At 39.9% G+C, this 17,875-nt stretch overlaps 1 protein-coding gene across 2 annotated transcripts in view; it reads left to right on the top strand.

Annotated features, from left to right (window-relative positions):
• LOC111139761 (SIN3-HDAC complex associated factor) overlaps positions 1–6,701 on the top strand; it is a 30,315-nt gene extending 23,614 nt beyond the window's left edge. For both annotated transcript variants that reach the window (XM_022492125.1, XM_022492124.1), the window contains exons 5-6: positions 2,367–2,517; positions 6,259–6,701. In XM_022492125.1, coding sequence (XP_022347833.1) covers positions 2,367–2,517; positions 6,259–6,418 — 311 coding nt within the window. In that variant the 3' untranslated portion in view covers positions 6,419–6,701. The remainder of the gene's footprint in view (positions 1–2,366; positions 2,518–6,258) is intronic.
• Positions 6,702–17,875: the final 11,174 nt, after the last annotated feature.

Genomic DNA, 17,875 nt, shown 5'->3' with positions numbered 1-17,875 from the left:
TTCTTGAATATATTGGTTTATGTCTCTTGCCAAATTTGGCAAATTCTTAGCCTTTATATATCGTTGAGTACATTTTCACCTCCTCCCTCTCTCTCTTTCCAGGACTGCAGTGACACAAATGCAGATTTTTGGTTATAGTCCCAGAGGTCTCTAAGTCTCTATTCAGTTTTGTCTGTGTTGTTCAGGTTGGGTAATTTCTGTTGTTCTTTTTTCCAGTTCATTGATTGTTTCTTCTCTCCCCTCCATTCTGCTGTTAAGCACATCCACTGAGCTTTTTATTTCATTTGTTGTCTCCCCCCTCCCCCGCCCAGTTCAAATTTCAGTTCCACTTCGTTCTTCTTTGTAGCTTTTGTTTATTTTTTAAACTGAGATCTATTCACAGAGACTCTTTTTTCATTTGTTTCAGTCATGTTCATGATAGCTTACTGAAGCATTTTTGTCAATAATTGTTAAAATCTTGGTCAGTTAATTCTAACATCTCTGTCATCTTGGTGCTAGTATCTGCTTACCTTTTCTTTAAGTTTGACATCTTGGTTCTGGATATGGGGGGTTTTAAATTATTAAATTCTTGGTTCTGGATATGGGGGTTTTAAATTATTAAATTATTTCATTCATTCATTCTTTCTTTCTTAATTAATTATTTTTTTTTTATTTTTTAAAGTAAATTGTGCCCTGGGTATGGAACTTGGAAGTCATGACCCCAGGATCAAGAGTAGAGTGCTCTATTAACTAAGTTCTACCATAGGTGCCCCTATGAGGGATTTTTTTTTTTTTTTAAAGATTTCTTTGAGAGAGAGAGAGTGCACACAAGCAGGGGAAAGGGCAGAGAGAAAGAGAGAGAAGTCCTCAAGTAGACTGCCTGCTGAGCACAGAGCCTGACATGGGGCTTGATCCCAGGACCCTGAAATCATAACCTGAGCTGGAATCAAGAGACACTTAACTGATTGAGCCACCTGATGCCCCTCTTTTTTCCCCTTTCTTTCTTTTTTTTAAAAAGTAGTTTCCATGCCTGGGATGTAGCCCCAAATGGGATCCAAACCCATGGCCCTGAGCTCAAGACCTGAGCGGAAATCATGAGTTGGGCACTTAACCGGCAGAGCTGCCCAGGCACCCCTGAGACATTTTTTTAAATTGAAACCTGTGGAATTTAAGAAACAAAACAGAAAACATAGAGGAAGGAAAGAAAAAATAAAATCAGATGAAAATAGTGAGGCAAACCATTAATAGACTCTTAACTCTAGGGAACAAACTTGGGGGGGGGGGGGGGGGGGGGGGGGGGGGGAGGATGGGTAACTGGGTGATGGGGCATTAATAAGGGCACTTTAATGAGCACTGGGTGTTATATGCACCTGATAAATCACTGAATTCTGCCTCTGGAACTAATAATACAGTATATGTTAATTGAATTTAAATAAAAATAAATTGAAACCTGGACATTTAAAAATTATGTTATGGATCTTCTTATTTAAACCTTTGATTTTACTGGCTTTTTTGGACACCCCTATAGCAGAACTGTTAAAAGTTACTACCTAGCGGTGTTAAAAGTCAGGCCCCCCCCACCCAGCTCCACTGATACCTGAGGTGGAAGGAGCTCCTCATTGCAGTGGTTTGGGGGTGGAAGTTAAAGCTCCCGCATGGTAGGGGTATTCATTCCTGGTGGGCCATGGTGAAAGTCCTGATTCTTCAACATGCTTCCCTTTGACAGTGTGGTGGAGTTATAGGTTTCATACGAATTGTAGGTTTCATACCAATCTTAATGAAGATAGAAATCTTAGGCTCCCTACTTGGCCTGTGCTGGGGTGGGTGCAGTTGGGCCCCTTTTTTCTGTGGTGCTTGAATAGAGTGATTATTGTCTAATAAAAGTTTCCTTTCTTTATTAGGCTGCCACTTCCTCCTGGCCTTTTGTTTAAAGATCAGGGTTTTGTTGGCATTTTTTCTTGAGGGGGGTGGTCTATACCTATTGGCATTCCTGGGTTGCTGGCTTTTCTGTCTTCAAGACTGGGATTTATGAGGCAAAAAGAAAACCCATGAAAACTAGGGAACTCACCACCGCGTCTTTCCTTGGGTCAAGCTCTCTAACTGTTGTCAGCTTTCAGAGTCTTTAGGTTTGTTTTGTATGTAATATCCAGGGTTTTTAGTTGTACTTTATTAGTAGGAAGAATGGGGCAAGGTGTCTATTCTTACCTTCCTGGAGGCTTATAGTCCTCATTTTCTTTCAAAAACACTTTCGTACAAATGTCTTCAAATACCAGTAGTAAATAGAAAATAAATTCTTTTTTTCTTTTTACTAATTCATTCACAGTTTTTATGCTGAGCCTTAGTTGCATATAATGAAATTATACATTTTTTTTTTGTCTTTATTACAGATTCTGATGCTCACAGTACCACCTCAAGTGCCTCCCCAGCTCAGTCTCCTTGCTATAGTAACCAGTCAGATGATGGCTCAGATACAGAGATGGCCTCTGGCTCTAACAGAACGCCAGTTTTTTCCTTTTTAGATCTCACATACTGGAAAAGGTAAAAGCAACAGAAAATATCTCTATAACCAGCATACCTTCTTAATTACAGGCGATGGTTTCCCACTTCCTTAGCAATTAAATGGCATTTGGCAAACAGCTGGTAGCACACATGGTTGGAGGTGGATTAAGCAAGAATTGAGCTGAGAGTTGGGATTTTGTGTGCTTTCCTATTAAAATTGATGTAAAATAAAAATCACATTAGGGAACCTAAATTTCCTATAATGGAATAGACTAGTGTGACTGTTTTCTAACTAGTTCTCTCACTGAAAAAAGTAAAAGCTAGAAATACATATTTTTTTAAGTCTTTAAAAATAGCATTCATAAGTAAATTAATAGGAATAATCAGAGACCAAACTGCTAAGTGAATGTGGGACCCCCAAAGTCAAGGAAGAGAGAATAGACCAGGAAAGACTAGTCAAAGAGAAAGTGATTTAAGGATTTTTCTTTTTCACAGATTTGGGAATACTAATGAAAGTGAGATAATAAGCATTTATCTCATGATAGAGAAAATTCACCCATAGATGGCTTATTACAGTGAAACTGTGGAACATAAAAAACAGATCTTTAAGCAGTGAGGGAAAAAAGACATTATTTTCAAAGGAACAGCAAACATACAAAGCGGAGTTCTCAGCATGAACAAAGGAAGTAAAAAAACAATAGCTTAATATCTTTAATGGACCAAGGGTTAGTAACTCTCAACCTAGAATTATATGTAGCAAAAGTTTCCTTTGTGTGGGGCACCTGGATGGCTCAGTTGGAAGAGCATGCGACTCTTGATCTTGAGCTTGTGAGTTTGAGCCCCACGTTGGGTATAGAGATTACTTAAAATAAATGAACTTTTAAAAAAATTATCTTTTATGAATAAGGGCATAAGACTTTTTTTTTTTTTAAGATTTTATTTATTTATTTGACAGAGATTACAGGTAGGTAGAGAGGCAGGCAGGCGGGGGTGGGAAGCAGGCTCCCCACCTAGCAGAGAGCCTGATGTGGGCCAGGACCCTGAGATCATGACCTGAGCTGAAGGCAGAGGTTCAACCCACTGAGTTACCCAGGTGCTCCAAGACTTTTTGACTGGGAAAAAAATTTGAGAATTTGCTGCCAAGTTGACCCTAAACATGAGAGTTCTACAGGTAGAAAAAGATCCGAGATTAAAATTCTGAGGGTAAAGAAAGTAGCAAACATTTAGGTAAATTTAAACAAACACTGACTGCTTGAAATAAGAGTAGTTGTGGGAGTAAAAACAGAGAAAGAATTACAAGACAACAGTATCATTTAAGTCTAGACAATAAAAGTGATAGGAGTTAAGGTATCCTAGCATCCTTTGCAATGTTAAGAATAAATACATTGAATAACTTTGTGACTAGATGAACTATGTCACCACTAAAAGAATAGGTAGAGTGAAAACCTCCAGAGTCAAAAAGGGGAGGGCAGAAAGCTTAAAAATTACTGAAATATACCTAACAAAACAAGATGAAAGTAGGAAACCTCTATATATTTGTAAATTAAGAAACCATGAATCCAAAGGAGAAAGTATAATATAAATGAGAAAATCTTTATAAATAAAGAGTAACTGAAAAATAGCATGAATCAGAACATATGGTATGAAGTTTAAAAGAGGTGGAGGGAAAGTTAAAGCCTTTATTTATTTATTTTAAGATTTTATTTTTTATTTGACAGAGACCTTGTGTAAGAGAGCACAGAGCACGTGCACAAGCAGGGAGAGCAGGAGGGGGAGAAGCAGGCTTCCTACTGAGCAGGGACCCTGATATGGGGCTGGATCCCAGGACCCTAGGATCATGACCTGAGCTGGAGACACTTAGCTGACTGAGCCACTCAGCCACTCAGGCGCCCCAAGTTAATGTCTTTAATGCTTAGAAAAGAAAGACTAAAAATAAATGAAGTGATATGTATCCAGTTTAAAGATTAATGAAGCCCACTACAAAGAAAAATAAAAGCAAGGAGGTCTTGGAGATATGAGTAGAAACAAAGGGAGTAGGATCAGTAAGGATAAGAGTTGGATCTTGAAAAAGACCTGACCAAAAAAAACTACTAGAGATGAAGCAGATAAAGAAAAGAGAGATAATACACATAAGCATCTTGGATAACAAAAGGGAGATTAGCTATAAATAAAACAAATTTTAGGGACTCTTGGGTAGTTCAGTCTGTTAAGCATCTGCCTTCAGCTCAGGTCCCAGGGTTCTGGGATCAAGTCCCACATTGGGCTCCTTGCTCAGCAGGGAGCCTGCTTCTCTCTCTGCCTGCTGTTCCCCCTGCTTGTGTTCTCTCTCTGTTCCTCACTCTGACAAATAAATAAATAAAATCTAAAAAAAAAAAACAGAAACACTAAAAGTCAGTAGGACATTACAAACATCTGTATGCCAGTAAATTGAACATATAGGTGAAGTGGATACATTAATAGAAAAAGTTTACCTAAATTGTCTCAAGAAAAAAATAGAAAACCTGTATAGTCTTACAATAAGTTGATTCATCGGTCAGTCTTCCCTCCATAAACCCCAGGTACATTTAGGCAAGTTCTGCCAGACATTCTAGAAACAAATAATTCTGATCTTGCATTGGCTTTTTCAGATTATGAGTAAAAGAGAGCATAGGCTCCAAGCATTCTATGAGGCTAACATAACTTCAAAACCAAAAGAGTATATCATGACCAGAGTAGATTTATTCTAGGGGTATAAGATTGGTTTAAACATTAAAAATCAACTGATAGAAATTTGTCACATTGACAGTTTATAAAGGAGGGGAAAATGCCTATCATCTTAGCAGTACTTTGAAGATGCTTGATAAATTTGAATGTTTCTTCAAAGTTTAGAATAAAACCCTAAGTAAATAGGAATACAAGGGAACCACATTGATAGATAATTGTCACTTACAGGTCAACATGAACATGTTTCCATTTCTGTATCCCAGCAACATAATATAGAAAACATTTAGGTGCGCATTGATGCCTGTAACATGTTTGTAGTAGGGGAAGTTACAGAAAAGCAGAGTGGATAAATAAATTGTGGTATGTTTACCTGGTAGAATACTATACATAAAATACAATAAAAGCTCTAATAATAGGTATGAACCTCAATGTTGAGCAAAAAAAATTGCGGCATAGGACATGATTCCATATATGTGTTTCTTTTAAATAGGAGATAACCAAGCAATATATGTTGAGATGCAGATGTGGTAAACCTATGAAGTGTAAAGGAAAAAGGCAGTGATAAGCTTAAAATGAAGGCGGAGAGAATGAGATGGAGTAGGGTGGGATTGGAGAGGGGCATACAGGGGTACGTCATTATTTTTTTCCATAGATTATGTGATCCATGGATGTTTTGTTGTACTGTCATTTTTTATGCTTTATGTATATTTGATTATATTTACCAGTTGCTTCCGCCTGTTTATGATGGCTGTTTGTTTTTTTTCCCCTCCAAGAGTCAGTGATTTTTAGAGGAAACGGTTCGTAATGTTAGGAGCAGCTTCTGAACCTGACTGCTGTCTCTAAGAATGACTCCTGACCCCCTTAATATTTGATAAGCTTCCATTATGACATTTAAGGGGCCTGGGTAATTCACATAACTTAGCTAATTGGGGGGGTCTCTCTAGGAGCCTTTCAGTTGGAAAGTTTGCTCTCATCCTGTACTTAGTTATAAGGATGTAGATTTTTTCCCCCTTTGTTTTCTTGTACTAATAGTTTTCTACCTTATTAATCTATTTCTCTCCCATTTTTCTCTTTTAGACAGAAAATATGTTGTGGGATTATCTATAAAGGCCGTTTTGGGGAAGTCCTCATTGACACGCACCTATTCAAGCCTTGCTGCAGCAATAAGAAAACAGCTGCTGAGAAGCCGGAGGAGCAGGGGCCAGAGCCTCTGCCCATCTCCACTCAGGAGTGGTGACTGAGGTTTAGGTAGAAGGGGAACAAAAATGATTTAAATTTTGCAAAGAAAACAAAGCAACAAAACCCTCCTATTTTTAACTCGGATACCTGCTATTCTGCCAAAAGACACTTTCTAGAGTAGTTTTGAATGGGTTGTTACTTCTCCAGTTCCACAAACTCTGAAGCCAGTGTCTAGCTTACTAAAAGAAAAAACAAAGTGTACATAATATTTAAGATGCTGAGTATCTCATAGGAAAGCTGAATGCTGCTGTAAAGTGCTCTTTAAGTCTTTTTTTTTTTTTCCTTAATCCCCTTCTAATGAATGAAACTAGGGGAATTTCAGGGGACAGAGATGGGATTTGTTGTATGATAAACGTATGTAGTTTTAGTCTTTCTATATTGAGAAGCAGTGGTTGGGGCATTTTTTAAGATGGCTGGCTATACTTGTTTCCTTCATGATAATAAATTTGTCATAACTCAGTAACATGGACTTGCCCCTAGAGGTAGTTGTTAATAATTTTGCAATAATAAGGTCTTGCCAAGGTTCTGATGATTCAAACCTGTACTACTGAATATGAAGCAGGACAGACTGAGCTCTCTGGTGCAAATACCTTGAAGGAGTAATTTCTAAATATACAGAGAGGTAACTTAGCTGTATATGTTGCATCCTCTGTCACCTCCCTCCATATTGATATTTGATAAAGATTTTAATCTATACTGAAACTTCTAAAACAGAATCAAAGCTCCTCTGGGGAAATGTCAAGTTTTAGGATGAGCAATCCTAAAGGAATAGTACCAAAGCATTACCACATGGTAGAGATCACATTCTATTAAAAAGGTTAAATTATCTGAAAAAATGTGCAAGTCTTCAGGATGGCACACACAAATAAACAAAGGTTAATGCTTCTTGGGGCACATTTCTTAGAGGGCTTGCCTAGTGTGTAAATAATTGACTTTTTGTTTGTGTTACATGACTGGTGACTTCATTGAAAATCTGCACAATTCAGTTTTAGCTCTGGATTACTTCAGTTGACCTTTGTGAAGGTTTTATCTGTGTAGAGTGGTTGTTTGACTTGTTTTAACCTATTAGGGTTTTGGGTTTCTTTTCACTCTATATTAAAGTAAAATTCTACTAAAAGAAAAGAGGTGTGTGTTAATGCTGAGTGGGTTGGTTTAGGTTTGGCTTCTTGTAGTCAGGCATTGTGAACCTTGAGATACTCGATGATAAATCCTGAACATGGAGCTCTTCAGTTCTAAAGTCTTCTTTTGAAAGCCTTTTATTTGAACCCAAACCAAAGTACTCTCATTGCCTCTTTTCTAAACGTTCAGGAAGGACATACCACCAGTTCAGACTTTTCATAATAAGGGAGGATCATTTGCCTGCCTTATAGTAACATAACTCAGTGCTTATTTTTAAAACTGGATTTTTAAAATTGGATAGTATAAATAACAGTAAGGAGTGAGCCACTTTTTATGGGCACCCTATAGTTTTATAGTTCTTAATCTAAACTTAAAATTTTATATTTCTTCCTTATGGCAAAAACTACAAGCCACCATATGCACAGACTACACAGTGAGTTGGGTTGGCTCTCCCACAGCCTTTGAGGTGTATTACAAGAGTCCCAGCCATTATCATCTTCCTCCTGTTATTTTGAAATGGTTTTTTTTTTTTTTTTTGTACATTTTGGCTACAGTGTTGGTGGTAGAATATACTATAATATGGATCATCTCTACTTCTGTATTTATTTATTTATTACTAGACCTCAACCACAGTCTTCTTTTTCCCCTTCCACCTCTTTGCCTGTAGGATGTACTGTATGTAGTCATGCACTTTGTATTAATATATTAGAAATCTACAAATCTGTTTTGTACTTTTTATACTGTTGGATACTTATAATCAAAACTTTTACTTAGGGTATTGAATAAATCTAGTCTTACTAGAAAATAAAAGAAGCTGTTTCGTGGCTTTGTTTAAAAGGTGTTCTTAGTTAAGAAAAACTAACGTTTTTGGCCTTCCCAGATACTCAGTTTAACTGTAAGTTTTATAATAAGCCATGAAGAAAAAAAACTCCTCTTTACTGAGAGATACTTTAAAATAAAAGACATTGTAACTGACACGATCAATAATTAACTTTAGTAGGTAAGATGATTTTAATAATGAAGAACAAAATCTCTCCAGTGGTTGGTTTATTCCTTTTTTTTGCTTATTTCTTTTCTGTGCTTCTGTTTTGTATTTTATTTTTATTTTGTCTTGTTATTTTTTTTTAAATGTCTCCAGTGTTTTAATGTCTATGATGTGGTTTTACTGTTACTGTCTGTTGGCATAGTGGGAATCCTCATTGAGACTTTAAAGAAATTATAAAAACTCATTATAGGGAAAGGTGGATTTTGGCATTGGAGTCAGATAATGGTCTCTAATTTCTGGCTCTGCCTCTTTATTAGCCATTTGAGTCACTTGGCCTTTGTGAGCCTCCAAGCTTCTGTAAAATAATTTACAGAATTATGAGGAATCTAAGGGTGTGATCCGTATCAACTTTATTTTTTTTTAAAGATTTTATTTATTTGAGGGGCGCCTGGGTGGCTCAGTGGGTTAAGCCTCTGCCTTCAGCTCAGGTCATGATCTCAGGGTCCTGGGATCGAGCCCTGCATCTTGTTTCTGCTCAGCAGAAACAAGAGCCTGCTTCCTCCTCTCTCTCTGCCTGCTGCTCTGCCTACTTGTGATCTCTCTATGTCAAATAAATAAATAAATAAAATCTTTTAAAAAATAGATTTTATTTCCTTGAGAGAGCAGGGGTATAGGGGGTTGCGGAGGGAGAGGGAGAAGCAGACTCCTGCTGAGCAGGAACCCTATGCGGGGGCTCTCCATGGGACCCGATCCCAGGATCCTGAGGTCATGAAGCCGAAGGCAGGCACTCAACTGACTTGAGCCACTCAGGTGCTGCCATATCAAAGTTTTTTTGTTGTTTTTTTTTTAAAGATTTTATTTATTTGATAGAGAGAGACAGAGACCACAGCTAGAGAGAGAGGTGGAAGCAGGCTCCCCGCTGAGCAGAGAGCCCAATGTGGGGCTTGATCCCAGGACCATGAGATCATGACCCGAGCAGAAGGCAGAGGCTTAACCCACTGAGCCACCCAGGTGCCCCCATATCAAAGTTTTAAGAACAGGTGATTAGTTGGGAAAGATGAATCCTGTGGGCCAAACTTTCTAAGCTACAGTTAAGGGTTTTTTTGTTTTGTTTTGTTTTAAGGTTTTATTTGCTCATTTGAGAGGGGGAGAGAGAGAGAGAGAATCGTAGAACAGGGAGGGAGAAACTGACTCCCTGCTGAGCCGGGAGCTTGACTGTGGGGTTTGATTCCAGGACCCTGAGATAACAACCCCAGTGGAAGGCAGATGCCTGACCATCAGAGCCATCTAGGCACCCCATACTAGTTAAGGTTTAAATTTGGTTTAGAGTGGTCCAGGTGATTTGCCAACACCTGATCTAGTACTGTGACGTTACCAAGTTAACGTGAAGTTAAACTCGGGTTGTTGGCAGAAATCATTTCCTGTGACTTCAGGATGGAGAACCCAGATTCATTAACTGACTGCAGGGCTTCTGGGTTCCTTGCCACCCAGTTCTTCGGATGTGGCTGTTTGCTGCATCAAGCCCACAGGTCTCCAGAGCCAGTTTGTTAGTCTAAGTCTCCTCGGGTCCTGCCAACATTCAGATGAAGATGACACAATGAACACCACGAGGTGGGGTGTGGGGCTCATGTGGGACATCTTAGAAGTGTTTGCCACGGCACCTCATTTTCTTTTCTGACCGAATCACTCGAAATTAGGCCTCTTAGCCCTACATTACAAGTGCTTTCTGTAGCAAGTTAAAAAAGTTCCTCTACTGTGGGTCAGGCACTTTTAAACATTGTTTAAACAACTTTGCAAAGTTAAAAACAAACCAACAAAAACCTGTTCACAGGTGAGTGGAGGTGCCAGGAGGTCTTTTGTAACTTAAATGAAACCAACTTTGCTGATTCCAAAGCCTTTCCTCACTGAATTGGCCCCATCCCTACTATAGCAGTGGTATTGTCTTAACCTGTCTTTGGAGGTAGTTACCTTGTTCTGTTTTGAAGGCTGAAAATGAGAGGCAAGTGTTACCCTTGCTGAGAGGTTGGCTGATGCAGTCTAAATCAGTTGATCAAGTTTTGTTTCTCAATTGTGGTGTACCTATTAATATACTGTCTTTCTGTGTAGTGAAACAACTGGATATTCTAAAAATAAATGAAGGTAGCCAGAGCCCATGGCTTGCTTTGTAGTGAAGGATGGAAGATGTCCGGGGATCCTCTTCATTCAGCGTTCCTATAACAGTTTCCTACCGCTCCAGATATAGTATTGGGGTACTCTGGCAATCATTTCTGTGTGATGTTCAGTGAACTGAGAAGGGAGGAAAATGCCAAATAGGATCAAAGATAATTTCACAGGCTTATATTCTCAAGGAAAGGGATCTGAGGGTTCTAACAATTTCTCGAACTGTAGAGTTGGTTACTCATTGTGATCATGAGAATGCTTTAGGTTTCAGATATCTTGCACCCTAGTTAGAAGCTGCTTTTTATTGTATGTCAAGTTAGGGGGTCTTGGACATACTTAGTTGCAGGCTTCAGTGTAAAAGAGCTTAATCTTGTAGTTTAGAGAACTGGAAAGATTTTGGCAAAGCCTGTCCTTTGTTTCAGTGCTTGAACGGGGTGGGGGAATAATTTGCTCCATTTTAGAACTTCAGTTGTCTATGCTCAGCTTACATTAGCTTTAACATTGCCCGGGGTTTTTGTTTTTGCTTTTGCTTTTTTATAGTTACAAGAAAGAGCAGTTGTTTTAAATATCAAAAATTAAGACTCAAAATCCTCAAGATTATTCAGCAAGTCATTGATCAGTAGGATTAAAATAGGAACCTGAACAATTATGTCTTCCCCACACATAACCTTTTTAAGGTAACAAGTGTGTTCTTTGCCTCCAACCACCTTTACGATCCACCCCGGTGTTGATTCTGTGCCCATCCAGGGACCACTGGTAGCTTTCTCATGGGGCATTCCAAAGCCCTCAGTTTTTTCATTCAGCCCCTCAGTTGCACTTGATACAATGGATAGTATCTTCAAATATTCTTGGCTGATAACACAGCAACTTCTAGGTTTTCCTACCTCAGATGCCCGCTGGTCCCAGGGTCATCTTCGGCCCTCTTTCTGGGCCATCTCCACTTCCCACCATCCCAGATACTATCTAAAAATATGTTGGCATCTCTCAAGTCTATCTCCAGAGCTTTTTATCACTCAGGGTGCTGGCAGGAAGTAGATGACTTACTGAAAACGTATAATTTGAGGAAAACTTGATAAAGGGACTTAAGCGGTGCACAGGGTGTAGGGAAACCTGAGTAGAATGCAGTTCTCAGGCCTGGTAACACTAGGACTAGTAATCTTGGGGTGCTTTTACCACCTTTAGGTCTGAAAGTTTGAAGGGAGGAAGTGGTTAATGGAACCAGGAGGCCCACTGTAGAAAGGGTGGGAGATTGTGGGAAACAGCAGGAATATACATTCCTTCACTCTCCAGATTGACCAACTCCATCATTAGTGCCTTAACACATACTGTTTGGTCCCCCTGACCCATTTCCCCACCACCTTCCAGCTAGGCATCACCTAATCTCGCTCCAGGTTTCCGCTCAGGTACTACATGGAGAAGCCTTCCAGTTCAGCCACTGTACCGCCACATTGCTCATAATTAAATGCTGAGTAGGTTCTGTGAAAGCTGGAACTATGTCTTTTCTCACCACTATCACTTCCAGAGTCTAGCACAGTGATTACTATTGTGTAAATAGCACAATACATATTTATATTATAATTGTGTATTTTCAGAAGTTCATAGGAGAGTTGAATATATGCTAATGGTCTGTTTTTAAAAAATATTTTAGGGGTGCCTGGGTGGCTCAGTGGGTTGAGCCTCTGCCTTCGGCTTGGGTCATGATCTCAGGGTCTTGGGAACGAGCCCTGCATCGGGCTCTCTGCTCAGCGGGGAGCCTCCTTCTTCCTCTCTCTCTGCCTGCCTCTCTGCCTACTTGTGATCTTTCTCTCTGTCAAATAAATAAAACCTAAAAAGAAAAAAATTTATTTTAGACCCTAAGTGGGGAAGGGGGAGGGATGGAGGGTGAGGGAGAAGCAGACTCCCTGCTGAACAGGGAGGCCGATGCCTGATGCAGGGCTGGATCCTAGCACCTGGAAATCATGACCTGAGTCCAAGGCAGAGGCCCAACCCACTGAGCCACCCAGGTGTTCCTATGCTAATGATCTTGATGAATTTTAAGAATTTAAAATACATTTAAAAATGGAAGGAGGGGCGCCTGGGTGGCTCAGTGGGTTAAGCCGCTGCCTTCGGCTCAGGTCATGATCTCAGGGTCCTGGGATCGAGCCCCACATCGGGTTCTCTGCTCAGCAGGGAGCCTGCTTCCCTCTCTCTCTCTCTGCCTGCCTCTCTGCCTACTTGTGATCTCTGTCTGTCAAATAAATAAAATCTTTAAAAAAAAAAAAAGTGGAAGGAAAGTACAATGGTGTAACTTTTCCCTAGATCTACCAACTGTTAACGTTTTACCACATGTACTTTGTCTAATTTTTTTTTGGTGAATCATTTGAAAGTCAATTTTTTAAGATTTTATTTATTTGTTGGAGAGAGAGCATGCTTACGAGGAGGGGGAGAGGAGAGGCAGGCAGAGGGGGAAAAGTAGGTTCTCTGCCGGCCTCTGTCGCAGGACAGGGATCATGACCCGAACCGAAGGCAAGTTGCTTAACCAACTGAGCCACTCAGGCATCCCACCACACATGAGATAATTAATAACTCAATAACATCTAATACAATCTGTATGGGAAAATTTGCCCTATTATCCCAAAATGTCTTATTTTTATTTTTTTAAAGATTTTATTTATTTATTTGCAGCAACAGAGAGAGAGAGAGAGAGGAGAATACAGCGGAAGAGGGAGGAACAGGCTTCCCGCTGAGCAGGGAGCCGGATTCGGGGCTTGATCCAGGACCCTGGGATCATGACCTGAGCTGAAGGGAGACGCTTAGCGACTGAGCCACCCAGGCGCCCCCCAAAATGTTTTTTAAAAGCTTTTCCTGTGGGCGCCTGAGTGGCTCAGTTGGTTAAGTGTCTGACTCGATTTCAACTCAGTCGTGATCCTAGGATCCTGGGATCAAGTCCTGTGTTGGGCTCCGCTCAGTGGGGCATCTGCTTGAGATTTTCTCTCACCCCTCCCTCTGTCCACTATCCCCCCAGGTTTTCTCTCTCTCAAATAAAAATCTTTAAAACTTTCTCCTCATCCAGGATGTAATCAAGGTTTTTGCATACATTTTATTCTGGAATAGTCCTCCCTGCCTTTTCCCCCCCATGATGTAAAGTTTTTTGAAGTGTCCCAGTCAGTTTTACAATGTCCCACATCCTGGATTTTTTCTGGGTTTCTTAGTAGATTTGGACTATACTTTTTGGTAAGAATATAACAAGCTATGTGGTTCATCTCTTATTGTATCACATCAAGATGCACACAATGTCAAGTTGCCCCACTGGTTAATGCTAGGATTGATCAGTTGGTTAAGATGCTGGTGGCCAGACCTTTCCATTTTAAAGGACATTTTTTCCTTTTGTAAATGAACAATCTGTGGGGTGGTAAGTACTGTGAGATATTTTAAACTTTCATTCAAGTATTCATTGAGCATCTGTGTCCAACACCCTATTACACGTTCTAAATAGTCCCTTACACTTGAGAAATTGTGTCATTGTTGACTCCTTTGAGGATCTTGGCTCACTTAGGGTGTTGTGCTTATTATTCTTGTCCTTTCATGGCCCTTGACTCATAATGAAGATTTCTCTGTGTTTCCATTCAGAAGTAAGGTGGTTGTGGATAAGGTGTAGGGGTTATGTTTGGCACATGAGCTTGTGAGTAAATATCGCCAGGGCATAGATGAATAAACAATGGAATTAGAGTCAGAAGACTTGAGTTCAAATCTTAATTTTGGTACTTTCTGGCTTTATGATCTCTGATAATTTCTCTGAGCTTATTTACCCCTCTGTAAATAGGAGGAACTATAGCAGAGCTGTAGTAAGAAGAAAATGAGGTGCCTGGGTGGCTCGGTCGGTTAAGCATCTGCCTTCGGCTCAGGTCCTGATTGCAGGGTCCTGAGCAGAGTGCTCTCTTCTCTCTGTCCTGCTCCCCATGCTTCTACTATCTCTCTCTCTCTGTCAAATAAATAAATAAAATCTAAAAAGCAAAACAACCAAAAAAGAATAAATGAGAGAATGCATCATAAAGGGCCTGGCCTAAAATAGGTGTGCACTGAAAGGTGTGTGTCGTCATTTGTTCTTCTCGTCTTCATGAGGTCTAAGTGGTTACAATAGGAATGAAAACTTGTATTATCTGTAGTTAGCGTGAGCACAGGAAAGGTCTTCAGTATCGCACATCAAGACACCTACCCACTCAAAAAAGAGCTCTACAGCTTAAGTTTCTGAGCCTAAAGGAGAAAATGTATTCACTACAAGATGATTGTGCTTTGGCAACACATGAATCCCAGGATTGGGAAAGTGTATAAAGGGCATGAGGCGGTGCCAGATATACTGTAATTAAGCTGCACAAAAGTGTCCTGAAATGCAGGGAGTGGCCAAGATAGGCTCTTGGGATGGCTTTTGAAGGGTAAAATTTGGGTGTGTTGTAACAGTGGAATCAGTTCATCAAACATGCTAAAATAGTACAGAATACCTTTTAGCCTCCAGGTCCAAATCTCTGAACAGTTTAAGCCCGGTCAGTGGCCTGCTTCCACCAGCCTGGCCTCCTGGAACAGCTCCAAGGGAACCATTCACGGTGTAACCGAAATGCTGCCCCCTTCTCCCCGTTGGGCTGGTGCCAAAGACAGTGGCACTGGAGTGCAGAGTTTCAGAGGTGTTTTGGCTCTTGTAGCTTATTCTTAAACTCTCCATTAGACAGATTTCAGGTTTCTTTGTGATGTTTTTTTTTCTTTTCCAAATAAGCCAGGGATGAGGGAGGAGTGTGGTAGAGATAGGTTTGGCTATTTCTAGAGCATCCTGGGTATGTCGGTCTGTCAGGTGTTACGAGGAAGAAATGTCGTAGTTGTTTTCTTCTTTTTTTTTTTTTCTGAAAAACTAAAACCATTTTGCATATTCCCAGTGAACTATGAATTATTGAGGAGGCTGCCAGAAAGACCTGAGTGACTAAGACTTTTACTGCTCTTTTAATCAGCAGCTTTTCTACCCTGGCCATTAACTTCCCTTAGCATGTATTTCTTTCTTTCTTTTCTTTTTTTAAGATTTTATTTATTTGACAGAGAGAGAGAGAGATCACAAGTAGGCAGAGAGGCAGAAGGGGCAGGGGGCGGGAAGCAGGCTCCCTGCTGAGCAGAGAGCCCCATGCGGGGCTCCATCCCAGGACCCTGAGATCATGACCTGAGCTGAAGGCAGAGGCTTAACCCGCTGAGCCACTCAGGTGCCTCAGCATGTATTTCTATAGGAATGTCCACGAGGTGGTGCTAGTCACACACACACTCTTGAGAAGCTTTGGACATCATCCAGGTGAGCACGCCCATTTTACAAATGAAATTTACCTACCTGTCAGGTAGGTAGGTGTAGAGCTAAAACGAGCTAATCCATTGCTTCATCCATAGCTAAGTAGTCATTTAGCTTAAATGTAAGCCTTAGAAACATTTAAATGTTTGGAGAGTTTAGTTCCTTTTGGAAAAAACAGTTTTACTGATATCGCTTCTTGGCCTTTTGGCTAAGATCAAGTGTGGAAAAAACAGTTTTACTCTTTAATAAGAACTAAAAACCAGCCCTTACTATTTTCTGGGATTAATTTTAAATTATTACAAAGGAGAAGGAAGGTGTTCTTCCTCTAAATGGCCTTATCCCAGAAGACTGCCATTTCTGTTTATTTTTTTCTCATTCTTTTTTCTCCTTTTTTATTGAGGTATAATTGACATGTAATATATTCAGGTATACAAAACAGTGATTTGGTATCTGTATATATCGCAAAGTGATCACCACAGTAAGTCTAGGTTAACATCTTTCCTCATACATAGTTCCAAAATTTTTTTCTTATGATACATTTTAAGATCTGCTTATGCATTATTTTATGTTTTATGGTGTATATAATATCAGCACAGTGCTACAATTGCATAATATGTTAAAAAAATGGGTACATATTCATTTTTTTCCTAATGAAAAGTAGAGAAGGGCACCTGAGTGGCTCAGTTGGTTAAGTGTCTGCCTTCGTCTTGGGTCATGATCCCAGGGTCCTGGGATAGAGCCCCACATCGGGCTCCCTGCCCAGTGGAGAGCCTGCTTCTCCTTCTCTCTCTGACATTCACTCTGCTTGTGCTCACTGGCTCTCTCTGTCAAATAAATAAATAAAATGTTAAAAAAAAATTAAGGGGAGATCAGAAAGGTTTGGAGAGTTGTATACCTATCTCTCTCTGTGTGTATCACATGTCAATAAGATGAAAAGTATTTGAAGGAAACCACAGAGCCATGGAAGGCTGGGGGTGGGGCCTGTCTAATTTCAAGCCCAAGAGATGATTTTGATGAAAGTGGGTTTATGAACCTCCTAGATTTGAGGGAGAAGGAGTGACAGCAGCGAGAACTGTTTTATATTATATGTTTACCAAGCAGTTGTTTCCTCTCCCTTGCCTTGATCACATAGTGTACTTTTCAGAATGGGATATCCTCCCTCAGGAGTAAAGTTATTAAGCATGTCACATCATCCGTGGAAAGCAAACAAAAACCTGGCTTTAGCTGGGGATTTCTGGTTTCTTCCTTTACCTCCCATTCAGTTGGATGCCCACAGTTCTAAGCCCCAGATTATTTTCTCTTAATCATGTTGAAATGTTGTAGAAATTATAACATTTGGAATGGCCAAACCAGTTTATTCATCAAAATTAAGTCTCTACATTTGGCCCAGAGCAGAAAAATTATGACTTGAACTGCTTTTTAAAGAAGGTTGAGTGGGGGGTAGAAATGAAGTTATTTAGATTTAGCAGTTGTAAAAATGAAGTTCTACAGCTGCCCTAACAAGACAGGTAATGAAGAATATGAGGGGAGGGTAGAAAGGATATTTAGGGGGAAATTATTAGTGGATGAAAGAAACCAAGAAAACTTGTTTCAGGGAAAATGAATGCGATTCCATAATTTAGCAATAAAATATACTGCAAACTTACTTATTCAGTCATCTGCTTAATAAATACCAAGTTCTTATTCTATGCCGGATGCTGAACTAGACTCTGGGAATATTGTATACTACACAGTATCCCAGCTGTCCAGTGCCTCACAGTCTTGGAAAATCGTCAGTAAGAAAGGCTAAGACAGAGGTTAGTGCAGGATGCTCTATGAGCCACATGGGAAGTCCCATAGGTTTAGAGAAAAGCATTAAATTATCAGTGAACATTTGTGCCAAGCAACATGTT

The sequence above is a fragment of the Enhydra lutris genome, unplaced genomic scaffold (genome assembly GCF_002288905.1).
Source record: "Enhydra lutris kenyoni isolate GAN:26980312 unplaced genomic scaffold, ASM228890v2 scaffoldscaffold116, whole genome shotgun sequence".
Classification (NCBI taxonomy): Eukaryota; Metazoa; Chordata; class Mammalia; order Carnivora; family Mustelidae; genus Enhydra; species Enhydra lutris.
Note: the sequence above shows the minus strand (reverse complement) of the source record. Positions and strands in the feature narration are given on the sequence as shown.